The following is a 26,848-nucleotide window of genomic DNA, read 5'->3' as shown; positions in this document are numbered from 1 at the left end:
TTTTGTGTATCTCTTAATGTGAAGTAGTTGGAGAGGGGCAGGAGTCAGCAGGATCTGTGCCTACACCTATCACTCCTCCTCTCTCACGATGATTCATAGAAATAGATTAACACATGATCTTCAACATCATAATCGTGAATCTGGATGCGAATACGAATGCGGATGTGTGAGATTTATTTACCTTTTAAGATGTACAAATTTTTTATCAAATCTTCGCTGATTTCTCGGTACGGATCAGAGATGTCTGCGGTGGGGGAGAAGCGGAAAAATGGACGTGATGAAATGGACGCGATGGAATGGGCGAAGGGGAGGAACAGACAAGGATAGGAACCTTCGAACAAACAATTTAAGAAAAAAAAAAGAGACAACGTGTGTGAGTTAGCGTGAGTATATGCAATGCTGCCTCTGCCTCTGCCTCTGCCTCTGCCCATGGTCCCTTCGCCTTTTTCCCGATTTGTGCATACCTATATTGGTGCTGACCAAGTCGTAGTTGACATAACAAATGTCGTCCTCATTTTTGGGCACCTTTGATGCATTTTTTTTTAAAAATACTTTAAAATTATGTTCTCCAGTGAAATGAAAGACTGGCCTGTGAGTCAAGTTAAAGTGTTGTTCTGTGAGAAAATTCTTTTTAAAATATGTACCCATGCCTAAACAAACTCTTACATTATTTTCTTTAAAATCTCTCAGGGTTATTTCTTCATTAGTGAAGTGGTCGTGTTTTAAATTATGAATATATACATAATTTACATATATAGTTAATTCTTTTCTTTTCAGTGAAGCTGAATTTTCTGGAATTAAAGAATTATCTATGACTGTATCATTTTTTTTCGCTTTACTATTTCTTAAAATAACTTTGTTAAAATGATCAAGTGTGCAACGTCCAAAACATTCAGGAATGTTTATATCATCAAGAAGTAAATAATCTAATGTATTTTCTGTCACAAATAATCTAACAAGTTTCATCTCATGATTGTTATCAATGTTCTCAATTAAATAATATGGCTGCTTTAAAACATATACTTTATTGTCTAAGAAATCTCCTGGTTTTATTATATGAGTTGGGTCTGAATGATTATTTTTATAGTAATTAAGTTTACATTGAAAATATTCTTCTTTAATTTTGTAAGGTATATCTACACGATTATAATCTTCGCTATCTCTTAGTGATAAAAACAAAGATTGCATTTTTTCTTGACAGAAAGATTCAGAGTGAACTAGAGGTGAGTAGTAGTCTATAAGTTTCATTTCTGCTATTTCTCCTGCACAGGGGTGGGCATGGTGGTAGTGGTAATGTATTTTGTTACAAAATGGAAAATACATCATGTCATGTATGTGTAAGAATGGAACTGACAAACATAATAATTTTTCGTTCATCCACCTTGTCATGCATAGGAGTTACACAAAAGCATTATATGTCTCTTAATGCATCAGCATGTGGTTCAACCGTATCAACTCTTATTCTTTTTGGCACTTACCTGAGAAAAACTCCACATCCTTCACGGTTGTCTTGTTTTTGAATATAAACTGGAGATTGTTCCATATTTCTGAGAAGAAATTCTTTAGATATGTTCCAGTTCCCATATTACCTGAAGAGGCAGAAAAAAAAAAAAAAAAAAAAAATGTAGAAACAAAATAAACCATATAGACATACATTCACTATAGTACATATTGATTCACTTGTGGAAAACTGTTTGTAGAGGAACATATTCGAATGTTCATTATAGATAGGTTAGTGGTAGAAATATGTCCGGATAACTGCATTAATCGAAAATAAATAAATTTTTACTTGAAACGTGCATCCACAAGATCTTGAAATTTTCATAGCTGCTGAACCAGTAACACTGGTGATTGTCAATCAATTTCCTGGTCTTTTCCTCACCAAGGGGGCTACCTTTTATGATTTCATTATTCTGCTTAGTCTCGAAGGCTTTTTTGTCTTTTAAAAACTCCTCATATTCACTTCTGACATTTTGGGATAGTACTTTTTTCACATAAAAGAAGTCATACACATCCATGGCATCACTAACACGGAACCTGACAAATTTCTTTTTCAATATAATGGATTCTAATAAAGATACAGCTTGTCTCCCTAACTTGAAGCAGTGATATGTTTTTATCATTTCAGGAGCATCAGCAAGCTTATAAAAGCTATCCAGACCAATTTTTTCTACATTAATAGAATCATACATCATTTTCTGAAGTTTACAACTTAAGACAAAAGATTGGGTCATCTTTTCCAGCATCAGTGGATTCCATTTTTTCGCACTCATATTGATATCGATGAATTCGTCGAGCTTGTGTGGGTTCAGCCCGTAGAACTTTACATCACATGATTTGTTAATGTTTTCTATAACCTTCTCCTGAATCGTTTTTCCTAAGGTGCAGAGGAGGATGCATGGTGAGGAGGTTGCTTGATAAGGAGCTTCCTTGGTGAAGCAATTGCTCTATGAAACAGTTTTGCTATTCTGGACACGTGCTACCAAAACACACTCTATCACTCACGAATGGAAGGACAATGCAATCTGATCAAATTGCTGAGGCTCCTACTTACCCCCATTGAACACGCAGGCAATCATCAACTTCTTGTACAAACTTACATCTGGATCATAGAAAACAGATTTCTTACTCTCTTTTCCCCACAAAATTATGGTAGTCAAATTCAATAACTTAATATATTCTTCCATATTGGTTTGCTGATATTTCACTGTAGTTTTATTAATTTTCATGAAATTTACTAGCGAATCACATCTCTTTTTAAGCATCGTGAACCATTCCTTATTCATGTTGTCAATCAAGGGCAATGAATGCTTCATCAAAAAGTACTCCTTTGGTTGGTATCTAGATATGTCAATGTGTGATTCGATGTAGTACACTGAGAGGGGAGTGAAAAAGGGGTTGAAGCAAAACGGGTTGAAGCAAAACGGGTTGAAGCAAAACGGGTTGAAGCAAAACGGGTTGAAGTAAAACAGATTGAAGAAAAACAGATTGAAGAAAAACAGATTGAAGAAAAACAGATTGAAGAAAAACAGATTGAAGAAAAACAGATTGAAGCAAAATGAGTTTAGGCAAAACGGAGGGAGGATTTATCTAGAGTGATCTGCACACGATACTTGCAGATGCACATTCGTACATGTATAAATTTACGGAGAACAAGAGGGGGAAGGGGGAAGAAAAACGTGTAGGTTCAGGATTCGACTCAACCAGATGTACAAAACATATGAAGGATGAAATGTCAGAACTAACCTAAAGCCAACATATAAGCTGCATACACCAATCGAGGTCCCTTAGAATAAACATCATGATTCTTCCCAATGATGTTAATCAAGGTAAAGTAAGCATATTTGGACTTATCTTTTAGTTTCTTCTTCAATGGTGAATTAGTAACAACATTCATGTTGATGGCTAGCTCATTAAACAGCTGATAAGCAAGACTATACACATTGGGTAAATTCATATAAAATGTGTTGTCATATTCATTATTAAAAACTGGATGTTTTGTTTCATTAAAGAAGAAATAATTGTTTGCAATGGAATCAATGTAGTCATAAGTAAATAAAAGTCTATTTTTATCTTCTCCTTTTAGTGAATTGTAATCATTTTCATAGATGAAAAATCTGTTGGGAATTGAGAAATTCAATGCGTGTATTGATTTGTCCATTTCTAGGGATAAGTGTATCAGATCCATTAGTTTTGAAACTTGTGTATCCAAAAGGATTAGTGCTTCTGTATGTCTCAAAATGAAATTTCTGCTGACTGAAGGAGGGACGCATGTGGAGAACAAGTGTAATAAATAGGATTGCAAAACGGTGGAATGGTAAAAAAAGAAAAGAAGTAGAACAAATGGGATGGCGTAAAAGCAAAATCGAGAATCGCAAATCGAGAGTCGCAAATCGAGAGTCGCAAATCGAGAGTCGCAAATCGAGAGTCGCAAATCGAGAGTCGCAAATCGAGAGTCGCAAATCGAGAGTCGCAAATCGAGAGTCGCAAATCGCAAAATCTACTTACTCAGCATTTGTCTAACGAAACTCGTTTTGGAAAGACTCGAAATGACATTATGGGGATGAATATAAAACCCTGCAAAAAAAAAAAAAAAAAATCAAGAAAAAGTGAGACATTTGTTTATACCAAAAAAAAAAAAAAAAAAAAAAAAAAAAAGAGAGACAAGGTAGGAAAGTGAACTAAACAGGAAGAGACAAAAACATAAGTAGGTAGATATACACAACAACAATGAATGAAAAGAAGAAAAAAAAAAAAAAAAAAAATTCTTACATCCAAAATGATCAAATGCGTAGAGGAGTTCACTCCATAATCCTTTCGACACGTCAGAGTAGTCTGCACATTTTGGGGAATGGTTAGGAGAAATAAATCATGCACTAAAATGATAGCGAAACGGATAGAATGGTCGCAAAAACAAATAGAATGTAAGGAAGGGTGATATACATACACACCCGTGTGTATATGCATGTAGGTCGCTAGAGCTCAACGCAACAAACAACTCGTCTCACAAAAAAGTAGAAAAAAAAGTTACTTTGATTAATGTTGCAATTTTTAAAGGATGTGGTGAAGAAAAACTGATACTTGGATATCTCAGAAGGCTGAATTTCGAAATTCTCTGGGATACTCGGGAAGATAGATAAAAAGTGTTCATTCAATACTTCTGTAGAAATTATTGGCAAATGTGTAAGTTCATCTTTTTTGTTGAAGTATGCATAAGCCTTATCATTTGGAATTTTCTTAAAGTCTAAGTTTTTATAAAATTTGTACGCTAAATACTCTGAATTCTTTTCTTCCTCAAATCCTGTTTTTAGTAAATATAAGAAAAGAATTTGATTGGATCTATACAAATTTGTAAAGGTTGGAATTATATCATTGAACATAATCATGTTCTTGTCTTCTTCTATTTTTAAGAATCCATAATATAGGAAAAAGTTCAGATCAATAAGGACTAAGAACATAAAAAGTGAGGGGAAGGGGGAGGGAGGGAAAAGAGAAATATAGGATGGGTTTATGGTCTTTACGTACATGTGTATGTGAATGGATTTTCCATCCTTGCGTACACGTTTGTGTGGATGATCTTTCCTTTGAGAGCATACACACATTTGGACACCTGCACAGTTGCTTATTTGCACCTCTGCACAGTTGCATATTTGCACTTCTGCACTGTTGCACTCGCGCTGGCAAGAGCCTTACACTTCTCCACATCCTCGTGATCCAGCTCCCGAACAAGATTCGAAATGTCATTGTCGATCTGTGTAATAGAGAGAACATAATTCTTAATTGTCTTCATCAAATCAGAATATGACTCATCATCATTAATCTGCATTCTAATGTTTTTAATAGTTAGACTATAGCGTTCACTGATTTCTGCTTTTTGTATATCCCTAGGGTGCATAAGTTTGCTATTTCCATCTTGCATGACATCAACAATTAATTTGTCTTCATTATGTTTATTAGAAAATTTCAGAGATGGTATAACAGTTTCGTCTTCTAGTATATAACTCTTTTGAGCTTGTGTTGGTTCATTCGCATTATAATCCATATTTAACAGTGCTAACAGTTTTTCTTTTTTAAAATTCTTTGAATTTTGATCCACATAATTAATTAAATTTTTAAATATTACTTTTAATCTGTAATAAATTATTGATTGTTCATAAAATTTTTGACATAATTGAATATAATTGGAGCACAATTTTTCCTTTTTGATGTTAAGAAATGTTTCAGAGGAATGCTTCTCTGCAACATTTACACTTCCTTCATTATTAACTAGATAATCATTATATAATTCAAATTCTTCCTCTATCTTATTCAGCATTTTCATTTTTGCTGCATTCATATATTCTTCATTTTTGCTGCTTAACACTAACATTTCTTGTATATTTTTTACATTTGTTCTATCGCTTAAAAATTTATTATATAAGATTAAATGTTTAGCTTTGTCCATTGCTTCATCTTCACTTAAGGATCCATTTATACTTCTCAGCATATTGCTAAGAGCTACTTTGTCTGATTCATTTATTATTACATATTGTGAACGCATGTGAAGTAAGACTAGTAAAAATTCATTAAGTTCAGGTGTTTCTGAATTATCTGAAGTTCCACGTTTTATACTACCTAACATTTCTTCACATTCTTGCACATAATATTCTTGTTCTTTTTCTGAAAATAACTCATTTACATTTATGTATGCAAATGCATTTTGACATATTTTTTTCTCATCCTTTTCCACTTGGATGTTTAGTGCACTTGCGTCTGAGGCATTCTTAATGGATCCTCGATATCCTAGTCCAAAAGATAGACATTTTTGCATAGAACACAACACGTGCAAAAGAATTACAAGCAGCACACGCCTCATTCTTGCAACTCCTTCAAGCCCTTTTTCAGATGAGCAGCAAAAGATGAGCGACAAGAGATGAGCGGCAAAAGATGAGCAACAAAAGAAATATATTTATATATACAAAAAAATATCTAGACATAAAAAATATGTACTTATGCACACATTTTTATGAATTAGCTAAAGGTTCGTATTAGAATTCTTCTAATAAGCACAGAAAAATTGAAAAGTTAACAAGAGATAATCACTTGGACAGTAACATATAACTCTCTCCCTAGTATTACATGATTTATAACTTAACTGAAGTGCAAACAGTATATTCCCTTTTACTGCTTGCATGTGTGTGGAGGAGATAGGGTGTTCCCTTTCCCCATGTACTCGAAAGGGGGAGAATAAGAAAACACGTAACTGTGTCCAGTTCCAGGTTTTTAAAAATTGTGTGTGAGGGGAATGCACAAACTGGATGTGTGTCTTTTGTTTCGATTAGGTTTGCGAAACGGCTGAATTAGTGATTACCCAGGTATGAAAAAAGAAAAAAAAAAAAAAAAAAAAAAAAGGAAAAGAGAAAAAGAGAAAAAGGAATAAAGAAAATTCATGTACGACAAAATGAGCAAAATAAAGTCAGTGCGACTGTTTTGCTATTTTGCATATCTTGCATATTTTGCGTATCTTTAGTATCTTTTGTTCTTTAGCTCTTTAGCCCTTTTGTTCTTTTGTTCATTTTGTTCATTTTGTTCATTTTGTTCTTTTGTTCATTTTGTTCTTTTGTTCATTTTGTTCATTTTGTTCTTTTATTCATTTTGCTCTTTTATTCATTTTGCTCTTTTATTCATTTTGCTCTTTTTTTTTTTTTTTATTTATGACCTTTTACCCACCTATGCACATTTCGTAAGCCTCAAAATTGCACTAAAGCACTAGATCAAAAAATTGTATGTGCATCCATTTACACGGTGCATACAAGCAAAAACTCGTGTAACCTCCAAATGTGGACATGCACTCCTTCGGAAGAATTATGAACAACTCAAAAGGGAGCGATAAAAATTAGCAAAGAGATGCGTATGTGGGGAGGGGGTGGAGAAGAAGACGAAAAAAACTGAATTCATAAAAAAAAAAATACAAAAAAAAAAAAAATTTATACAATTAGTCGAAAAAGATATTGTTTTTTTTTTTTTTTTTACACACATGGTGTGTTATTTCCTTTGTGGCACACGCGTGGAAAATGGCAAAGTACGAAAAAAATAAGGCAAAAAAAAAAAAAAAAAAAAAAAAAAAAAAAAAAAAAAAAAAAATGGAAAAAAAAAATAAGCAAAAAAAAAAAAAAAAAAGGATTTACAAAAACAAAAAACTCCTACAAAAAAAAACAAAAAGTTTTTTTTAAAGGACAAAATTGATTTATAAAAAAAAAAGAAAAGGCAAAAAAAAAAAAAAAAAAAAAAAAAAAAAAAAAAAAAAAAAAAAAAAAAAAAAAAAAAAAAAAAAAAAAAAAAATAAATACACATAATTCTGCACACTTTACAATTTCACGAATATTTCCTCTCCGCTTTCGTCCCCCCCCCCCCCCTTCCCCCTCTTTTTTTTTTTTTTTTTTTTTTAATGTGTACATATATATATACATCCCCACGTAGCTTTAATCATATTCATCAGTGCACTGAATGTTTCACTTTAGGCTAGAATAAGGAGAAAGAACTAAGAACTATTCTTCTGTGTGTTTATCTCACTTTTTATACAGGATCATAGCACACACTTATTAATATTTTGTACACTTGACAAAAAGATTGGGGAAAAAAAAGAAGAAAAAAAATATCAGTTACGTCAAGTGAATTAACCAACTCGACAAATTCAATCTCATGATGGTACAATACCTTTAAAAAAATCGCGAAATAATTGCCTACAGTTTTGAAGTACCAACATAACGCGTGTTCCTTCCTTCTCTTTTATTTCCCCTGAACAAGTCGTTTTTTTTAACTCTTTTAAATTGTACGAATTTAAAAAAATATTTTGAATGTGTTCTTCTATATACTTTTTATAAAAACATATGTTATCACTATTTGTGTGCCTTACATGAATAGCTAGATTTACAGAATCAATTTCCTGTTCCCCTTGAATCATCGAATAATAGCAGTACTTATTGCTATTAAGTGGTACTTTTATTCTTTTTTTTTTATTTTCTCCGTTCATATATTCCAGGCCGCTGTTCAGATTGTTCTCTAAGGTATTACTTTCCGGAATTCTTTCTTCTCGGGTATCCCGCCTTGACATGACACTACTACTGTCATGCATGAAATGGAATCCCTCCACACTAAAGAAAGAAGTTACATCTTTTCCATTCTTATACACTGCACTATTGTTATTTCCCTGAGTGGATGAGCTACTTTCGATCCTTTCCTCAACCTGGCCCCGTTCGTCACACAAACCAGGTATATACTTGCGGCTGCTAATGGTGTTACCTCTGTCAGAATTCTCACTTATTCCGCTCAGCGTGGGGGGTCGAGAGTCCAGTTTGTTCTGACTTACAATACTAGCAAATGCATAAAACAGCATATGTGACTTGTTCCAATCTGTTAGACCACAGGATGTCAACTTAAAGGTCTGAGAAAAATTCTTAGTTATTTCTAAGAAGACAGATAAGACGGAGAAAAGGTAGTGATCATTGGGAGAAGTGGTAATATACAGATAGATAACAACCAAGTTTAGCATGTTAAAGAACAATAGAACTTTTAACAAGGTATTATCATTGTCTATGATGTATAACAAATTAGAATCGAGTGTGCGAATGAGAAAGTTGTAATTATAGTAGTGTTCATCTAATTTATAAGCCCAAGGGTAGATATTTTTTTCTAAATTCTGAAATGAAGAATTATTTACATTTTTTTTTTTTTTCAAAATTTTTATTATTTTTCGACATTCCACCTTATGACCACTACCACGACTGCGACTGCGACTGCGACTGCGACTACGACTACGACTACGACCACTCCCATCACGGTCCTTATTATGACCACTCTCATCACTGCTCTTTTTATGATCATTATTCTTGAGATTTCTCTTAAAGGTTATTTCTTTTCCTTTTATATTTTTTGTGAAATGTGTTATTGGCTCTTTCTGTGCAGGCTGTTTCTTCACACTTGTGACTATTCGTCTGAGTTGTTTTTCCCTCCTCATATCTTCTCCTATTATTTTGTTCCACCAATTTTTGCTTTCCATATTGTTGAAATTATTCGCAAATTCGAGTTTATCTTTTCCACAATTTACCTGAACATGTTCATAACATGTGTTATTGTGAAGCGCCACATGTAAGAAATTCATCACATTCCCTATGAAATGGTTGAAATGGATGCTCTTTTCTATGCTTACATGAATTCTTTGTTTCTTTTGCAGTGTGCATCCCGCAATGCCGTTCCTGTGCCTTCTCCCTTCCCACTTCTCGAAGTTCGCACAGTTTCTAGAACTCTTCAGGTTCTTAACCTTGTCAAATTCTATAGCCTTGTCAAGGTTCTTAACCTTGTCAAATTCTATAGCCTTGTCAATGTTCTTAACACTATCAAATTCTATAGCCTTGTCAAGGTTCATAACACTGTTGTATGGTGGCCCCACGTTCCTCTCAGCGTGGGTGAGACTGAAATCCCTTTTGCAAAACACCTCCTCCACGTACTTTCTGAAAGTGCAAATGGATCTGTCAGTCCTAAGGAACCGTTTTACCATTTCTACATGTCGACGTTGTATAGCTTTTTTTTCCAAAATCTTCTTAGTAAAATGATCTTGAATTGCTTTACCTATTCTTCCTTTTTTTTTTTTTCTGCATTTTTCCCATTTCTTTGACGTAGTACTATCAGAATGCTTTTCTGTATGACCATTACTTAAGTGTCTACATTTCCTTTTGTCTGTTCCACATACTTTTTTATCTTTTCTAAAAAGTATCAGCATATTATAATAACTTCTAATGACTAGACATAAACTGTGAAGGACTTTCTTTTCAAAGTAATATTCTTCCATTGGAAAATGCACTCCCCCTCTGATGTTATACTTATATGCATTTTTACGATTTCGTAAATTTTGCCTGATTTGTTCATATTGTTCTGTAATTTTTTTAAATCCTTTCATTTTTTGATGAAATGGGATATCGATTAGTTGTGTGAAAAAAAAAAAAAAAAAAAAAAACTTCAATCATATATCACTTTTCACGTCAATGGGATAACGTCTTTACCAAAACTTCTTCAAAATTGAACATTTCTTTTTTTGAAAATTTTACAAAACTATAATCCAATCACACATTTTGTTTTTCTCAATCACCAAAAAAAGGAAGAACAAAAAAAAAAGAAACACAGTTTGATTTTACACATATGTTTTGTTACAGGAACTATGTTATATTTTGTAAAAATTCTATACAATTACTTTATAAAAGAAAAAACTACCATCATGTAGGAATACTAAAAAGCTATTATAAAGTAATATGTAGAAAAAAATTTACAATTTTCGAAAGGGGGAAAAAAAAAAAATACCCAAAAGAGAGAAGAGGTTTGGGTATTCGCTAAAATCGAGGTGTAAAGCTTAAAAGGCAGTTGCGATGAAATACCATACATCACCATTTACTGGCAGTAGGAAAGAAAAACTTAAAGTGTTAAGTATTAAAATGTTGAAGTATTGAAGTGTTAAATATTAAAATGTTAAACAGTTAAAATGATATAATGATATAATGCTAAAATGATATAATGATAAAATGCTAAAATGATATAATGATAAAATGATAAAATGATAAAATGATATAATGATAAAATGCTAAAATGATATAATGATAAAATGCTAAAATGATATAATGATAAAATGATAAAATGATAAAATGATATAATGATAAAATGATAAAATGATAAAATTAGATAATGATAAAATGATAAAAGCAACTGGACTTCATTAAACTACAAAGAATGAGGAAAGTCCAACCCCGAGATAACAAATCGAAAAGTAATATATTACTGAGGGCGTGATACATAGAACAAAAAGGAGTATCACTGATATATATGTGTGTGTGCGTGTGTGTGGTTATGATTTCATAAAGCGTAAGGGATATATATTTCCAGGAAAATATATAACCCTCTTTTTTCTGCACCCTCTCTCTTCCACATGTATTATAGGTTCTATCCATTTTGAAAAACAATTTAAGTTTATTATTTTTTTTTTTTTTATTTGTAGAAAATGTGCTGAAAAAAAAAAAAAAAAAAAAAAAAAAAATGTTCTTACAAAAGAGTCACGTCGCCTAAGAAATGGCTCATATCGTCATTTTTGCAATTTTGCATGTTTACTCTCATTGAAAAAAAAAAAAAAAATGTTTCAAGATTCACTCTTGAGAAGTATACACAAAAACATACAGCTGTGCTTTCATTTTATTCCCTCATAATGATTACTAGAAAAAAAAGAAAAAAGTTTACTTCTTTGCATATCTATAATATTACACATATGATATATGATTTAATTAATTAATAAAAATGAGAAAAAAAAAAAAAAATTACAGCATGTTTTCAGTACATTCGGCACAATCTACACATGAACAACGTTGCAAACCAAAATATGGTTAAAAATATAACATAATATAATGTAGTATAATGTAATATAGTATAATATCTATACACATAATGGATTAATACAATGAACATATTTTCACTGCCTTTCTCTCCATTAAAGAATAATAAAAAAGAAAAAAAAAAAAAATTATAAATATCTGTTCACAAAGTAAGTGATATGTACAAACACACCATTTTCTTCATCTCCTGCTTCGGTTTCTTCTCTTTTTCTATGGAATTTTTTCAACTTTACGTGCACAGTGAGACAACATATTTTTATTATCCATAAGTTAGTTTATATTTTTACCTACCAACTACACTTTTTTCTCTTCCTCTTCTTCTTCTTCATCCTCGTATTTCTCCTTTTTTTCCTCAAAATGGAAGATAATTGCCCAATTAACGACAATCTAAGAATACTCTAATCCTATTGTCGTTCAGAAATCCACCATCATACATTCTAACAGCATCTGATGCAGATTCGTTTTTTTCATATTCAATGCTTACTATTCCAGTTAATTTTCTCTGTTAAAAAAAGTGATGCAAATGAAAGAATGAGAAAGAGATGTCATAAAATGCACACACCGAAGGAACAACGGAATGAACTTGATAAAAACACTACAAAATAAGCACAACTTTATAACACAATATATGTAAGGAGAGACAATGATATTTTTTTCCCTCTATCCCCTCCCCCTATACTCTACATTTGTAGAAGCATAATAAACGCAATGTAAAAAAAAAAAAAAAAAAAAAAAAAAAAAAAAAAAAAAAATACATCAAAATTCTCAACTTTTCTGGGAAAAGGTAAAAACAGTGTAAATTAGACTAAGTTACTGCAAAAACATAAAGATGAATATAAAATAAACATATACACGTAGACACACTTCACATATCTTCGTGTAGCTATATATATACTTACCTTCTCATTCATAAGAATCTGAACATCCACAATTTTTCCTGTTTCCTGAAAAGCTGAAAATATGTCTTCCGCATTCAGGTACGTGGGGACATTCGTTACTATTATGGTACTATTCTTTTGATTATCTAATAAATTGTGAAGCAAATGTGGGGTGGTGATGGTTAAACGTGTGTATTTGTAGCGGATCAGACATATAAAGAGGATATATATATATATATATATATATACATGTCTGTACATATGGGCAGGAACAACCTGAACATGCAGGGAAAATTTTTTTTGGCAAAATGTTAAGAATTACCATATATATTTTTATTATTTGCACTATTAAAAGGATGCATATTATCGTCAAACATATTATTCTGGTAAGTATTCTGATATGGAATATGATTATAGGGTCGTGGGTGATGGTGAGGATGATGATTATAATTACTGTTCATGTAATACGGGTACGGTGGATTGTGGTTGTATACTGGCATTTTAAATGGAGGAATAATTTTATTGTTGTGCATGTTGTTATTCATAAGATGATTATTTTGATTTGTATTCTTGTTGTTCTTCTTATCCGGTATTTTTTTTCCCTGAGGAAGGAGAGTTGGTTAATGAGGTGTGTGTGTGTATTCAATTGTTGGTATGAGTCGGCGCGTGCAGCATAAAAAATGTTTGTAACTCCATGAGAGTACAAATTTTTATTGTATGGAACTAGACACATCTAGGAATACGTTCGCAGCTTCATTATCCGAGTCAGCAAATGTTGTATTTCTATGCATGTATGTTGTGGGGTTCCTGACTTGGAGATACGTCTCCCCCTCCTCTCATCCCTTTTTTTCTTTTCTCTCTACATGAAGTAAATCATTACCAACACTATAGATATTGTGTCTCCATCTATGGATTTATTGTTCATGGTGCTTATGGCATTTTCACAGGAGTTCTTATTGTCATATTTCACATATCTGTTAAGAGTGAAGAGGCGAAGGAAGAGCGGAGAAAATGGAAATATGAAATGATGGCAGAGCAGAAGAACGGGACGGAGGAAACATCGACACACCACCTAACGGACAAAAGTTTTCCTCGCGCATAGCATGACAAGGAACAATCAAAAAGGACATAAGCAAAAACATTGAAGAAAAAAAAAAAAACTTACGTAATCTTCTTATCATTATCATGATAAATGTTATAAATTTTTCCAAAGTTGCTGAACTCCTTTTTATACAGTTCCAAATTATTACTGTTGACATTTGATATTATTATGCTGTGCAGATACTTCTGACCTAAGAACAGGGGGAGGAGGTTGTGTGTGTGTGTTTGTGTGTGACAAAAAAAAAAGTAATGCAAGGTGGTCGCGTTAAATAAATTCTGTCAAAAACAATTGCAATATACTGCGATTGTCATATTTTATCGAGTCTGATCCTTTAATCATTTTGGAAAAAAATATTCAAGTGGTTCACACAAGCCTGCAACACAGACGTGCAAACAACACTGCAACAGATAGACGTGCAGGAGGAACGCGCAATGCTTGAAAATTACCCGTGTTCTTTTCTATAGATTTAAGTGTCTTTTTTTCATTTGGCACCTTGTGATTAGCCTTAATATTTTCCTTCTCTATGAGTTCATCCAGACTCATGTCAATTTTACTCTTTATACTCATTCTGTATAACTGTTAGCATAACCCAGTTCGATGTGTTAACTTCCAAATTCGCTAACTTGTTATTCGTCCTTATGCGTCCTTATTCGTCCTTATTCGTCCTTATTCGTCCTTATTCGTCCTTATTCGTCCTTATTCGTCCTTATTCGTCCTTATTCGTCCTTATTCGTCCTTATTCGTCCTTATTGCTGGTTAATTCTTCGCGTTTTCTTCGACAAGCAAAACTTTATCGTGAATCTTCAGTATTGTACCAAGTACACGAACGTATCCCCTCTGTTTTTGCCACTTTTAATCAAAAACATCAACACATTTAGCTACTTGTATTTTTAATAGAATTCCTAACAATTTGCAATACTCATGAGACTGACTAATTCCGTGTAGGGGTAGATGCAGGAACAGGGTGGTGGGAAAAAGGGAGATATGATATGCTTATTTGTTGGTGCGGATAAATGTGTTTTCATGCAAACTATCAGCGCACGTGGGTATGTATAAGTGCATGTACATGTACATGAATGAGAAGATGTACACGGGCAGATTTGCAATGGCAAACTTGCAATGGCAAACGTGCAATGGCAAACGTGCAATGGCAAACGTGCAATGGCAAACGTGCAATGGCAAACTTGCAATGGCAGATGCACACGCTCCAGTTAGGTGGAACCGTTGCTCTTCTCTCTCAAACAGATGCTATCGAACACACAAATTTCAATGCCACCCTTATTGCCCTCTTCCAATATTTACATACAAACCTTTTGGGATTGCAAAACAAAGTCAATTTTCTCCTTCAATTCTGCAGGATATACGAGAAGAGTGGAAATTCCTAAAGAAAAAACGTCAACTAAATGCAGAAAAAATGGACAAAGCCAAATGAAAAGGTTTCTACAAATAATATGAACTCTTCTTTTTTTTTTTTTTTTTTTTATATGTACATGTATAAATACGTAAAAAAAAAAAAAAAAAATATACATACGTGCAGAAGAAATACAAGTATGGTTCAAATCAGCACGATTATTTTTTTTTTTTTTTTTTTTTTTTTTTTTATCACTTCATTCCTCCCCCTCCTTTGTATCCTTTCTGCGAATAACTTTTTATATTTTCTTCCCAAAAAAAAAAAAAAAAGGTTAAGTCATAAAAAAAAAATGCCTCTTCTTTGAACCGGGAGGAGGGGGGCAAATTCCATGCGTATAAAATTGGACCTTTTCTGGTTAATCATATTTACACGTGCCAGAAAATGCAGTTTTAGCGATGTGCCTCAAGCGCCTCGTTCTTGCATATATATGTGAATACCTTCGAGCATGCATACATGTATAAATACTCATATAAATACTCACATGGAGGCATGCTTATATATATGTAAACACTTATGTACATACATACCTGTTTGTACCCTCACTCCTGTATGTTTTGAAATGTTCCTGCTCTTCAATCCTCTTTTAAAAATAAAGCGATTCTTGGGAAAAAACTTCTCAGAAAAGCACTTCTTAGAAAAGCACTTCTTAGAAAAACACTCCTCAGAAAAGCACTTCTCAGAAAAGCACTTCTTAGAAAAGCACTTCTTAGAAAAGCACTTCTTAGAAAAGTACTTCTTAGAAAAGCACTTCTTAGAAAAGCACTTCTTAGAAAAGCACTTGTTGCTCTTAAAAATTTAAAACGGTCGTATGGGACGAGAAAATTTCCAGTGTTCGTAGGTCAGTTATGTTTTATATAATTATACGTGTAAAAAAATATACATATAATAATGCAAGTGACGTAATACTTTCTCCAGGCTCTTTTAAATTCATGTATTATTATCAGGGCATTTTTATGATTTACGCATAAACAAACATATATGCACGTAAAAAAATAAATTTTATTTTCTTGCTATATTTTTTCTATCTCTCTCTCTCTCTATATATATATGTACATATATATACTGTGTGTGTTTTTTTTTTTTTTTTTTTTTTTTTTTTTAAATATAAAAATATGTTATCTCTTTGCTTTGTCACATCTTTTCTGCGCGCCTAGCACAATGGGGCAAATATAACTACTCTTAGTTCAACTGCTACTCCTACTGCTGCTCCTACACCTACTTCTAATCCTACTTCTAATCCTACTTCTAATCCTGTTTTTACTTTTTTACCTAACTCCCCATTGTTGTTGTTACAAGCTGAAGTAACAGATGATAAAAGTACCACCACAATCACAATGCTTAAGGAAATATACAAGAACCTATGTACATGTAAATACAATTTCATTTGCAAGTCCCTTTACATTTACCAACAGTATACTATGTTTCATGTAAGAACAGTAAGCACTCGTACTGTTTTCTCATTCACCACCCTAAACATAATTCTTACGATTACAAGGTATTGCATACATGTATATATTTTACCACATGCAAAAAGTTAGAATAAGAATATCATTTTAGCACGTTCACCCCCATTGAAACCCTCATGTATGTATTTGTAAACACAAACAAGAATAGGAAAACGGATGCAATAAAAAATTCGTGAATAAAAGGAAATAACCTCATGAAATGCACATACATACGTACATATACGGGTACATACACACACACATACATGTGCCATGTACATGTGTATTAATTTCCCATACCCATTGAAGAAGCGTAGATTTTTATTGCATCATGAATTTTTTTTTTTTTTTTTTTTCTCCATTCGGCTGTCATCCAATCCGTTTTTCTCTCCCGTTCTTATGCGTGAGGAGTTCTAATGCAGTTGTGAAATTGCTTTAAAAGAAAGAAAAAAAATTATGCAACCGTGAAGTGGGGTAAAAAATAAAACCCCAGAACAACAGCACACAAAACGATGTTATAACATATCGTAGGAACATAAAGATTGAAAATGTGAGATTAAAGAAAACAGAGATGACTCTTCTTCCTTGCACATAGGTGTTACCTTAACCTAATTTAACGCAAATACAAATTAATTACTTTCTTAATTCTTGGACTGCGCAAAAGTACCTTAACAGAGAAACCTACGTAAAAGAGCATACTCTATACATGTATTTATATTATATAAAATATAGTATCAAAATAAATATGGGAAAAAAAAAAAAGAAAACAGAGGAATGAAAAAGTAGCAAAGCACCAGATGGATGGGGTAACATTTGCTTTGTTCCCCTATCGTCTCCAAAAAAAAAAAAAAAAAAAAAAAAAATTCCCTAAATGTATGACGACTCAATGGGCAGTAAAAAAAAAAAAGTATGCACATAAAACACGATTCTATTTTATGTTTTCACGTCTACTTTTATGATGATTCATTTGACGCATTCCTGTTTTCATAATTTTGGAAAATATGGAAATATATAACAACGTCAAAATTGGTTTCGTTTTAGAAATTTTTTTTTTTTTTTAATATTCTTGTCTTTTTTTTATGAGGTTACAATTATGTATGGATGTGTAAGGAGTTGTTTACATTATGAAAAAAAAAAAAAAAAAAAAAAAAATCCTAAGCATTAAAATGTGCACACCAACACATGTAGCAATTTTAATGATTATTCTGGTCAACTATGACATATTTGTATATATGGCATGGTATGTAAACCAAAAGCACTTGTTCATGAATACCCAAAAAAAGGTATCAGAATGAGATTAGCATTTTCACGTCCCCTTATTTTTAAACATATGATTGTAAAAAAGCGGAAAAAAAAAAAAAAAATTTAAAAGTAACACATGCGTGAAGTTTTTTCTTAATAAGTTTCACTTTAAAAAAAAGAGACTTTTCTTTTTACAAGAGTCTCCTTTTCTTTATTCCTCTAGTAAAGGCCCTTCTCGTCCTCGTTGCCATTTCTACCGGCATCCTATGATTTTCATATTGATGTCTGTATATTAGCTCAAAATATATGCACATCCATGCATATATATATATATATATATATATATATACGAACTTATTCTCGTGTGCAAATTACCCTCTTCAACCAATTCATTTCAGTCACACATTACATCCTATATATTTAATAGTACGTGTTTCTTCTTATTTATATGAGTTTTTCCCTCAGATTTGTCGAAATTGGATATACCCTTAGAACCAACTTCTGCATATCTTAATATGTGATTATATCTTTCCCGTAATTCATTCAGTTCTTTTTTTACTCTAACAAAGGTGCAGAAAAGGAGAGAAAGAAAAAAAAAAAAAAAAAAAAAATATGTACATAAATATAAATGCATACTTTTACGTATAGAATGTATGTATACATATGTATGTGTATATATTGGTGCATTTCTCTACAAGGCAATCCTTGTACAACTTGATTATCTTCATTTTTTGGCCTACTTTATCTTCTCTACTCCATCGTTCATTTTGCTAATGAGGTACTACAAGAAGAGGGATATTTTTTTTTTTTTTTTTGTGTGGGAATGGTAAGTGTGCAATGAAACATAAAATGAGTATGTTCCACATGTGCACATATAAAATGCAGTTAAACATATTCATTCAAAGTATATGCATGATTTGGACTTTGCTAATTTTCTCTCATTTCCGTCTTGGTTCTGACCAAACTTACCTCGTGGTAACTCAGATTTGTGATAAACTCGTTCAGGTAAAGGGATCTGTCAAAAAAAAAAAAAAAAAAAAAGTAAGGCTTACATGAGCGCACGTGCATACATGCGTGTGTGTACATATGTGTGTGTCTACACATGCGTAGGAACCTATATACAAATGTAACATGTTGCCATGTGTTGACAAAGATCACCCACCTGTTTCCCCGGTCCAGCGAGTTGTAATAATTGAACTCCACTTTTTTTATTTCGTTCATCAGTTTTCTATCTCTATATTTAATACAGCGTGCGAACAAAACCTTCCAAAAGGGAAAAAACAAAGAAAATGGAAATGAAAAAATAAAACAGAACAAAAAAGAGCAAATTTGTGCAAAATAAAAAAGGCACACATCGTTGATACAGGGGTGTCGCAGTTTTATATGCCTATGAAATCATAAGTGTGCCAGTTTTTTTTTTCCTTCATTTTTTCCTTCATTTTTTGTTTGATTTTTTGTTTGTTTGCTTCTTTTCCCCCTCATGTGCTTACATAATGCGGCTTGCAAGTATGCAGACGGGTAAATTTGTATTTCCTGTTTTGCACATTTTTGTGGTACTTCTTAATCACACAAGTGTCTAAATTGTTGTAATAGTTCAAACACAGATTTGCATACATCTTTTTTACGTTTCTGTTTTTTTCATCCATAAACCTAGTGTGTTTTTTAGAAATGTAATTGGAGATATTATCATATTCATATATATTATTCTTATGCCCATCATATACATATTTCTTGTTGTATATCATATGAACATACATGTCTTCATACTTCTCGTTATCCCTCTTATCCTTTATTATTAGTTTATTTTTATATATATTATTTGAATTGTTAAGGTTTTCTCTATCATACTGGTTGTAAATGTCTACTCTCTCCTCTGTGGGCGATACCCACGACGAATCATCCACTTCATTTTCTACATTAGCAACTTCTGCTGTTGCTACTCTTTCTACGACATTTGATGTTTCACCATTCCTCCCTTCCTCCCTGCTTGATATTAACACATTTTCTGGAGAATCATTTTTTTTTTTAGTTTTTCCCTCTAAGACATAACTTACATAGCGAGGCTTCAAGGGCAAGTTTATTTTGTAAACATAGCTATGAAGTTCGTTCAGGTTATAACCATACCTTTTTTCGAAGGTCTTTATGTTGGACTTATTATATTTCTACAAAGGGGTGATGGTGGTGGAGGGCGAAATTAATGAAGAAGTGATATTAAATGAGTTAGTTAATGACCTTGTAATTGGGATCAATAAAAAAAAAAAATAAAAATAAATGCACCACACGGGAGTAAGCGTGGCAACTCAATCTTGTGCAAAATTTCCAAAAAAAAAAAAAAAGAAATAAAATAATAATAGATATAAAAAAAAAAAAAAAAAAAAATACTAATGCAGCAAAATATACATGTAGTAAAATAATAAGGTATAATATGGAAACTTAAAAACCATGTAGGTATATTATGTGTAACATATACTGCAAGAAGAACACACGCATCCCATTACATTTTCTTTAAATCCAAGGTAATTTCCCATGACAAATATTATATATATTATTTGTTTATATATACAAAGATCTCTCACAAAAAAAAAAAAAAAAAAAAAAAATACCACCTGCTTGGTATTTTCATTTACTCTCTATCCGATTTTTTTCATACCCATTATGCAAGAGTTGTAATTTTATACATTTATGCTTATTCTCTACTCTTTCAACTTGTTCAAAAAAGATGTTCTAATTTTAAGGAAATTTTAAAACAGTATAAAACGTTGTAATTTTTGGGTGTGTCACTAAAAAATATCATAATAAAAAAAACAATTCCGAATTATACTTTTTTTTTTTTTTTTTTTTTTATGACTACGGGGATGGGAAAAAAAAAAAAAAAAAAAAAAAAAAGATAAAATTTAACTAATTTTTGGCATTCATTTGTTTTGCACCAGGTATATAGAAATTTCCATTTCGAAAAAAAAAATAAAAAAATAAAAAACTGTTCAGCCGCACAAAACAAAATGTAACTAAATTCTTTATCAACTTTGTAAAAATAGAAACATGCCTTTTATATACCTGTTTATCAAACCTAATTTTTCATTTTTACAACATGTGTATATTTTCACGTTGATAGTTGAGTGAACGTAGCCAATCTTGTGTCGCAAAACAGACAAAAGCGCGCGTAGGCATGTGTTCGTGTAGGTATGTATTTTTGTGGGCATGCATTCATGTAAGCATGTGTTTTTGTAGACATGTGTTCGAGTAAGCATGCGTCTCTTTTTTCTCCAACGGTGTACGGATCGAGCCTTGCAAAAGTCATTGTAAAACTTTATGTAGGTAAAAATATGCATACATACATATTCTCTGTTGGACTCATGCGCTGTATATATATTTATTCGCAGTATTGTATATATACACTTCTGAATGTATAAGAATGTGTGCACATACATTGATCCATTTTTATGAATGCTTTGATAGAATGTTTCATTTTTTTTTTTTTTTTTTTTTATTTCTTTTTTATTTTCCTCATAAAGTGGAAATTACACTATAAAAGGATATTTTAAATAAAAGGAACATTTGGTTTTCCCCCCTCCTCTGAAATTGTAAACATAACATATAAATATAAAAATTAAAAACTTAGCATTTATGAATGTGGCTTGAAGTGTTTATGTAAAGATACTAAAATTAATTTTTGTGCAATGATGAAGGCATGCTTCCTCTTGCACTTGTAACGAATTAAAAAGAGGGAAACACAAAAAAAAAGTAGTAAAAAAAAAGCCGTAAAACAAAAGCAGTAAAAAATAAGGAGCAAAAAAAAAAAAGACATCATATTTTAATTATACATCTTGCTGAGAAATATAAATTGTTATTGTTTTCTCTCAAAGGGTATATATATATATATATATATATATATATATATATACATGTATGTACATCACTCCAAATTGCACCAATTGAGGAGAATTCTATTACTTGATAAATGGTAGCTAAACATACAGTTGCTTTTTTCTCTTCCTTTTGAAATCATCCCGTTTGAAGGCATTCTGTTTCCACAGCATCAATTCTTTTCTTGTCGTGTATCTCTTTTTTTTTTTTTTTCGTTGCTTCATTTAGGTACGAACGAAATTCTTATTAACCTCGTCTTTCTGGTCTGCCAAGCGGGAAGTTGCATGCTCTGCGTCACGTCTATAACGATTGTCACAACTGTCACACTTATACTTGTACCTTTTCTCAGATAACTTCCCACAGTTCCACTCCTTAAGATCTCTTGCGCAAATAATGCCTTCCCCCTATCAACAAGTCGGACACATCAGATTCATAGTCCTCTCTGGGTATTTCATAGTTCAGCATCGTTTCAAGCGAAATACCGCCCTCCGTTTTGTCTTCCATCTCCTTCATAATTATATAAGTATTATCAAGAGAATTTATAATTTCTGAAATATCAGTTGTTTCATCAACAATTTCATTTTGCCTTTTATGAGTGTCTTGCCCAATTCGAAGGTGATTGTGCATTTCTGCGTATGTTTTTACATACATATCGTAGTAATCATAATATTTTGCGTTTAAATATTCATAGATAAAATTTTCAGCAAAATATATATCATGATATTTAAACAGTTTTGCATGGTTTTGAAAGTGAAAATTATGCACTTTATTACTAATACCACAATTTAACTGGAAATTATTTTTTATAAAATTTTTTAACATTTTCTTACATTTTTTTTTTTTTTTTTTTTTCTTTTCATTTGGGTCATATACATAAATCATCTGTGAAACATCGTTTGTCTTGTACAAATTATGTCGATCCAACGTTTTGTGTATTTCTATATGTGTTGATAACTCCAGTAAAATTCCGTAATATTTTTTATTTATATTTTTAAAATGTATAAGAAAAAGTCTTGAATTTAATAAATTTGTTGGTTCGATTTCTAATTCCAAATTTTCTTTTATTAAATTTTTTTTTATTTCTTTTGAAACTTCAGGTGGAAATCTAATAATGCACACTTTACCTACTTTATTATTCATAACAAATAAATTTCTATTAGCTCGATTCACCTGGTTATTATCGTTTGAGATGCTCCTCTCGCTGTAGTTCATCTCTTCAGGCATAATCTCCCGTCCTTCTTCCTCTCCTTTCCTACACGTTAGCTTAAACAAATTATCATACACGTCATTCTCCACATTTTCATCCTTTTCATAATTTACACTCTTCTCCTGCATCTCTTCTACCCTCCTCGAGTCATTAATCATTTTTTCCAAATCTGTGTCATTCATAAAATAAATTTCCTCCAAATCTTTGTAGTTGAATGTGCCATTTCTGATATCCTCGATAAGGCCTCTAACGGGTAGGCAGGAGGGGGAAATAAAACGGTGCAATGAGACGGTGCAATGAGACGGTGCAATGAGACGGTGCAATGAGACGGTGCAATGAGACGGTGCAATGAGACGGTGCAATGAGACGGTGCAATGAGACGGTGCAATGAGATGATGCAATGAGACGACCAATGTGACGGTGCAATAAAATCTATATTACATAAGGCCATTTTTTATATTCCTTCGCTCACGCGGGAACGCTGTGCATATATTTTCTAAATAAGCTCAGATTAACACTGCACAAAAAAATTGTGTAGTTCTTCACCCCCTCACACTTCTATAATCTCTCATGTCTCTACAAAAATTTATGGGATTCATTCCATAGCCAACAAGTGTAGAAATTAGGCACTCACCTCACATACGCTCAACAGGGATATCCTGTATGTCTGTGCATATATATATATATATATATATATATATATATATATATATACACATATATACACATATATATACATATATATGTATATATGTTTGCATTTTCCTTTTCAACACGGTGTTACATTAAAAGCTCAATCTCATACACGCATTGGCTGCTGTAGATGTGCAGCCGTGCTTTGTTTATTGCTCCCTCGATTTTTTCTCATTTGGCACTCTCATGTCGCTCTTCTCATTTCTCTCTTCTTTTCTCTCCTCCCTTTGCATACTTACAGGGCCTGGGAAGCCTCCTTCGATTTGGACTTCACTCTCAAGTCACAATTTTCACTAGTCTCGCATTCTCCAAAATTATCCCCTTCCTTTTTATTTCCACTTATATTGAGGGATATTTTTATGGTGCTTTTTTTTTCTCTTTTAGTTTCCATTTCTTTTCCGATAGCTTTATATCGTATTAAGTATCAATGTGATCCAGGAGGGAATCCATAAAGATTTGGAGGGGGGGGAAAATCGAAAAAGTTCAAAAAAATTACAAGTACATATTCGCAAAATTATATCTTTTCTCCAATTTGTGTTGCCTCTATAGCCTGCTCAGATTTCGTATATATATATATATATATGTATACATATATATACATCATATCACGACAGTAGTACAGTGTCAGCTGAACTCTATAATCTGAGAACGTTTTCTCCTAAAAGTGGACTTCACGAGATGGATACTCGGTCCGATTAAGGGAAGAATTTACGCGCGGCATAAAAAAGTTTCAAATGGGCATAGAAAAATTAAGTTCGAAACGGGCGCAAAAAAGTTAAGTTCGAAACGGGCGTAAATAAATGAAGCTCGACATGTGCATAAAAAAAACCGCGCTCTCAAAAGAACTTTATTTATTCGCCAATTTCACAAAAAGATTTGTAGAATTTTGCTTCAACAAATTCCATTTTTTATAGCAACTACCTTTGACAGGGTTACGCAGCAAAACAAGTCCTAACCCCCTGTGTATATATATATATATATATATATATATATATATACGTGCCAAGGTTAATAATGCAAACCAAACGTACATCATAAATTACACCAAATATGGCAATTTAAAAAATTAAAAAGAGAAAAGTCGAATCACATCAGGTAAAAAATAATATATTAAAAAGGGGATATGTAAATTGTGCCGTATTTTTTTTTTTTTTTTTTTTTTTTTTTTTTTTTCACATATCATCAAAAATGTGGGTAGGGAGGGAAGGAAGTGTAAGGCCAGAGAAAAAATGAAAAAAATTTTTGTTCAATCTTGGATTTCTTCCTTCCATTCCTTCTCTTCCACGTTTTGTGCAAGTGTTGTGTACCATACTGACTAAAGCAAGAAATGAAAAAAAGAGTAGAACCCACGAAAATTGGCACTTAAGTTTTTGTCTGCGTGTCCATTCCATTTCGCTCGTTCCTATTCGTACATTCATATATATCACATATATATATATATATATATGTAGTACATGTGTGTGTTTATACTGCTACTCTGAGGCTTTCCTCCCTCTACCTACACGGCGTTTAAATTTGCTTAGGTGTAGTCCTCCTCATCAGCATTAATCCCTTTTGGGAAATTCCCCCCACTCGTCAGTGTCGACACATAAGGGCATACATATATATGTATTGTTAAGATTTCCCATATGCCAAAAGCAGATATTGTTAAATACCTGCTTTCGTGGATAGAAGCTGTAGATATGATTTCAACAAAAAATCTCGAAGCTCTGAATATGTCCTTGTGAGATCGTCGTTAACTATAAAATAATTAAAACCCACATTTTCTGCTTCATTCATTTCTCTTGTTAATTCCTGCATACGTTTGTTAATTTCGTCTGGATTTTCTGTGTTTCTATTTTTTAATCGAGTTAAGAGAATATCAATGCTTGGAGGTTTTACAAAAATGTAAATGGCATTCTGAACATGTTCAGATTTTTTTAACTGTTTAACTCCGTTAATATTCATTTCAAATAAACATATTTTTTTTTCCCTTTCTGCAATGTCGTACTCACTTTTCAACGTACCATAAAAATTATTAGCATACTTGTCAAATTCTAAAAACTCTCCTGCTTTTAATTTTTTTTCGAAATCACTTTTATTTATAAAATAGTAATCAACGCCATTCCTTTCTTTTTCTCTTTTATTTCTCGTCGTGCAACTAATTGAAAATCGAAAACGGTTTGGAAATTCTTGTAGCAGTTTTTTTATAAGCGTTCCCTTCCCCACTCCTGAGGGGCCACACACGACAAGTGGAGGGATTTGCATTACGACCGTAATATGCTGCTTCTGGCTCTGCTTCTGACGCTCCTTCTTGCACTCCTGCTGATGGTATACACTGGAGAGAGTGAACTTATTTGTAATTCTTGTTAAGTAGGTTCTGCTTACTCATAAACACACACATCACCACCTCCACCTCCATGTAAGTTATACTACCATTCATGTCGTGTTGTGCTCAGATATATATCTTTTCCTTTTACTAATCAAAGGGGAAAGAAGTAAAGAAAATTGCGACAGGGGCATATGAACTTCCTCGAAGGGTTGGTATAGTTAAGAAATTTATTAACATAAAAATGATTTTTTCCCTGAACACATAGGTCACATATGTTGATACACTTGTGGGGGATAACCCAACTTGCCACGTCGTGTGCTGTGCATTGAAAACAAATATTCACACATACACATGCGGATAATATGCACACCTATATAAACATATACATATATAAATATACATATATATATATATATATATATATATATATATATATATATATATATATATATATATATATATATATATATATATATATGTATATAATTAATTGGATATCCCATTTGCATAAATTCATCACGTGGGCCACGTAGAACATGTGGAGATATGCACTTCTCCCCTCTCTCCTAGGCAAATTCGAAGGAACACCCACACTATAATTTTTATTCCCTGCCTTTTGAAAGTGAGCCTTATATAATACGTCAAATGGCATGGATAAATTATTTTAAGAAAAAAGAGATAGATTATATATTTTTACAATTTTTTTTAGCTCAACGTACAGCGAAAAAGCGAATGCAGGGAGGGTAGGAAGCTGTTTTTTTTTTTTTTTTTTTTTTTTTTTTTTTT

The 26,848-nt window shown here is 32.2% G+C and overlaps 6 protein-coding genes across 6 annotated transcripts; all 6 read right to left on the bottom strand.

Moving 5' to 3' along the window:
- Positions 1–173: 173 nt before the first annotated feature.
- Positions 174–6,355, bottom strand: PGO_072720 (high molecular weight rhoptry protein 2; the record flags this gene model as incomplete). Its single annotated transcript, XM_028687145.1, has 10 exons — positions 174–244; positions 465–1,262; positions 1,479–1,589; positions 1,790–2,377; positions 2,555–2,875; positions 3,247–3,756; positions 4,009–4,077; positions 4,273–4,335; positions 4,532–4,948; positions 5,194–6,355. The coding sequence occupies 10 exons, from the start codon at positions 6,353–6,355 to the stop codon at positions 174–176; spliced, it is 4,110 nt and encodes a 1,369-aa protein (XP_028542946.1).
- Positions 6,356–8,179: 1,824 nt separating this feature from the next.
- Positions 8,180–10,435, bottom strand: PGO_072710 (hypothetical protein, conserved; the record flags this gene model as incomplete). Its single annotated transcript, XM_028687144.1, has 1 exon — positions 8,180–10,435. One exon carries the CDS (start codon positions 10,433–10,435, stop codon positions 8,180–8,182), a length of 2,256 nt encoding a protein of 751 aa, XP_028542945.1.
- Positions 10,436–12,285: 1,850 nt separating this feature from the next.
- PGO_072700 (RNA-binding protein) lies at positions 12,286–14,456 on the bottom strand (the record flags this gene model as incomplete). Its single annotated transcript, XM_028687143.1, has 6 exons — positions 12,286–12,411; positions 12,809–12,933; positions 13,134–13,389; positions 13,668–13,761; positions 13,953–14,079; positions 14,336–14,456. 6 exons carry the CDS (start codon positions 14,454–14,456, stop codon positions 12,286–12,288), a joined length of 849 nt encoding a protein of 282 aa, XP_028542944.1.
- Positions 14,457–18,399: 3,943 nt separating this feature from the next.
- PGO_072690 (hypothetical protein, conserved) lies at positions 18,400–20,515 on the bottom strand (the record flags this gene model as incomplete). Its single annotated transcript, XM_028687142.1, has 6 exons — positions 18,400–18,547; positions 18,728–18,768; positions 18,957–19,002; positions 19,150–19,250; positions 19,478–20,149; positions 20,486–20,515. The coding sequence occupies 6 exons, from the start codon at positions 20,513–20,515 to the stop codon at positions 18,400–18,402; spliced, it is 1,038 nt and encodes a 345-aa protein (XP_028542943.1).
- A 1,708-nt stretch (positions 20,516–22,223) lies between these two features.
- Positions 22,224–24,142, bottom strand: PGO_072680 (transcription initiation factor TFIID subunit 7; the record flags this gene model as incomplete). Its single annotated transcript, XM_028687141.1, has 2 exons — positions 22,224–23,304; positions 23,991–24,142. 2 exons carry the CDS (start codon positions 24,140–24,142, stop codon positions 22,224–22,226), a joined length of 1,233 nt encoding a protein of 410 aa, XP_028542942.1.
- Positions 24,143–25,398: 1,256 nt separating this feature from the next.
- On the bottom strand, positions 25,399–25,998 carry PGO_072670 (guanylate kinase; the record flags this gene model as incomplete). Its single annotated transcript, XM_028687140.1, has 1 exon — positions 25,399–25,998. One exon carries the CDS (start codon positions 25,996–25,998, stop codon positions 25,399–25,401), a length of 600 nt encoding a protein of 199 aa, XP_028542941.1.
- Between the last annotated feature and the right edge of the window lie 850 nt (positions 25,999–26,848).

The sequence above is a fragment of the Plasmodium gonderi genome (assembly GCF_002157705.1).
Source record: "Plasmodium gonderi DNA, contig: Chr07, whole genome shotgun sequence".
NCBI lineage: Eukaryota > Apicomplexa > Aconoidasida > Haemosporida > Plasmodiidae > Plasmodium > Plasmodium gonderi.
Note: the sequence above shows the minus strand (reverse complement) of the source record. Positions and strands in the feature narration are given on the sequence as shown.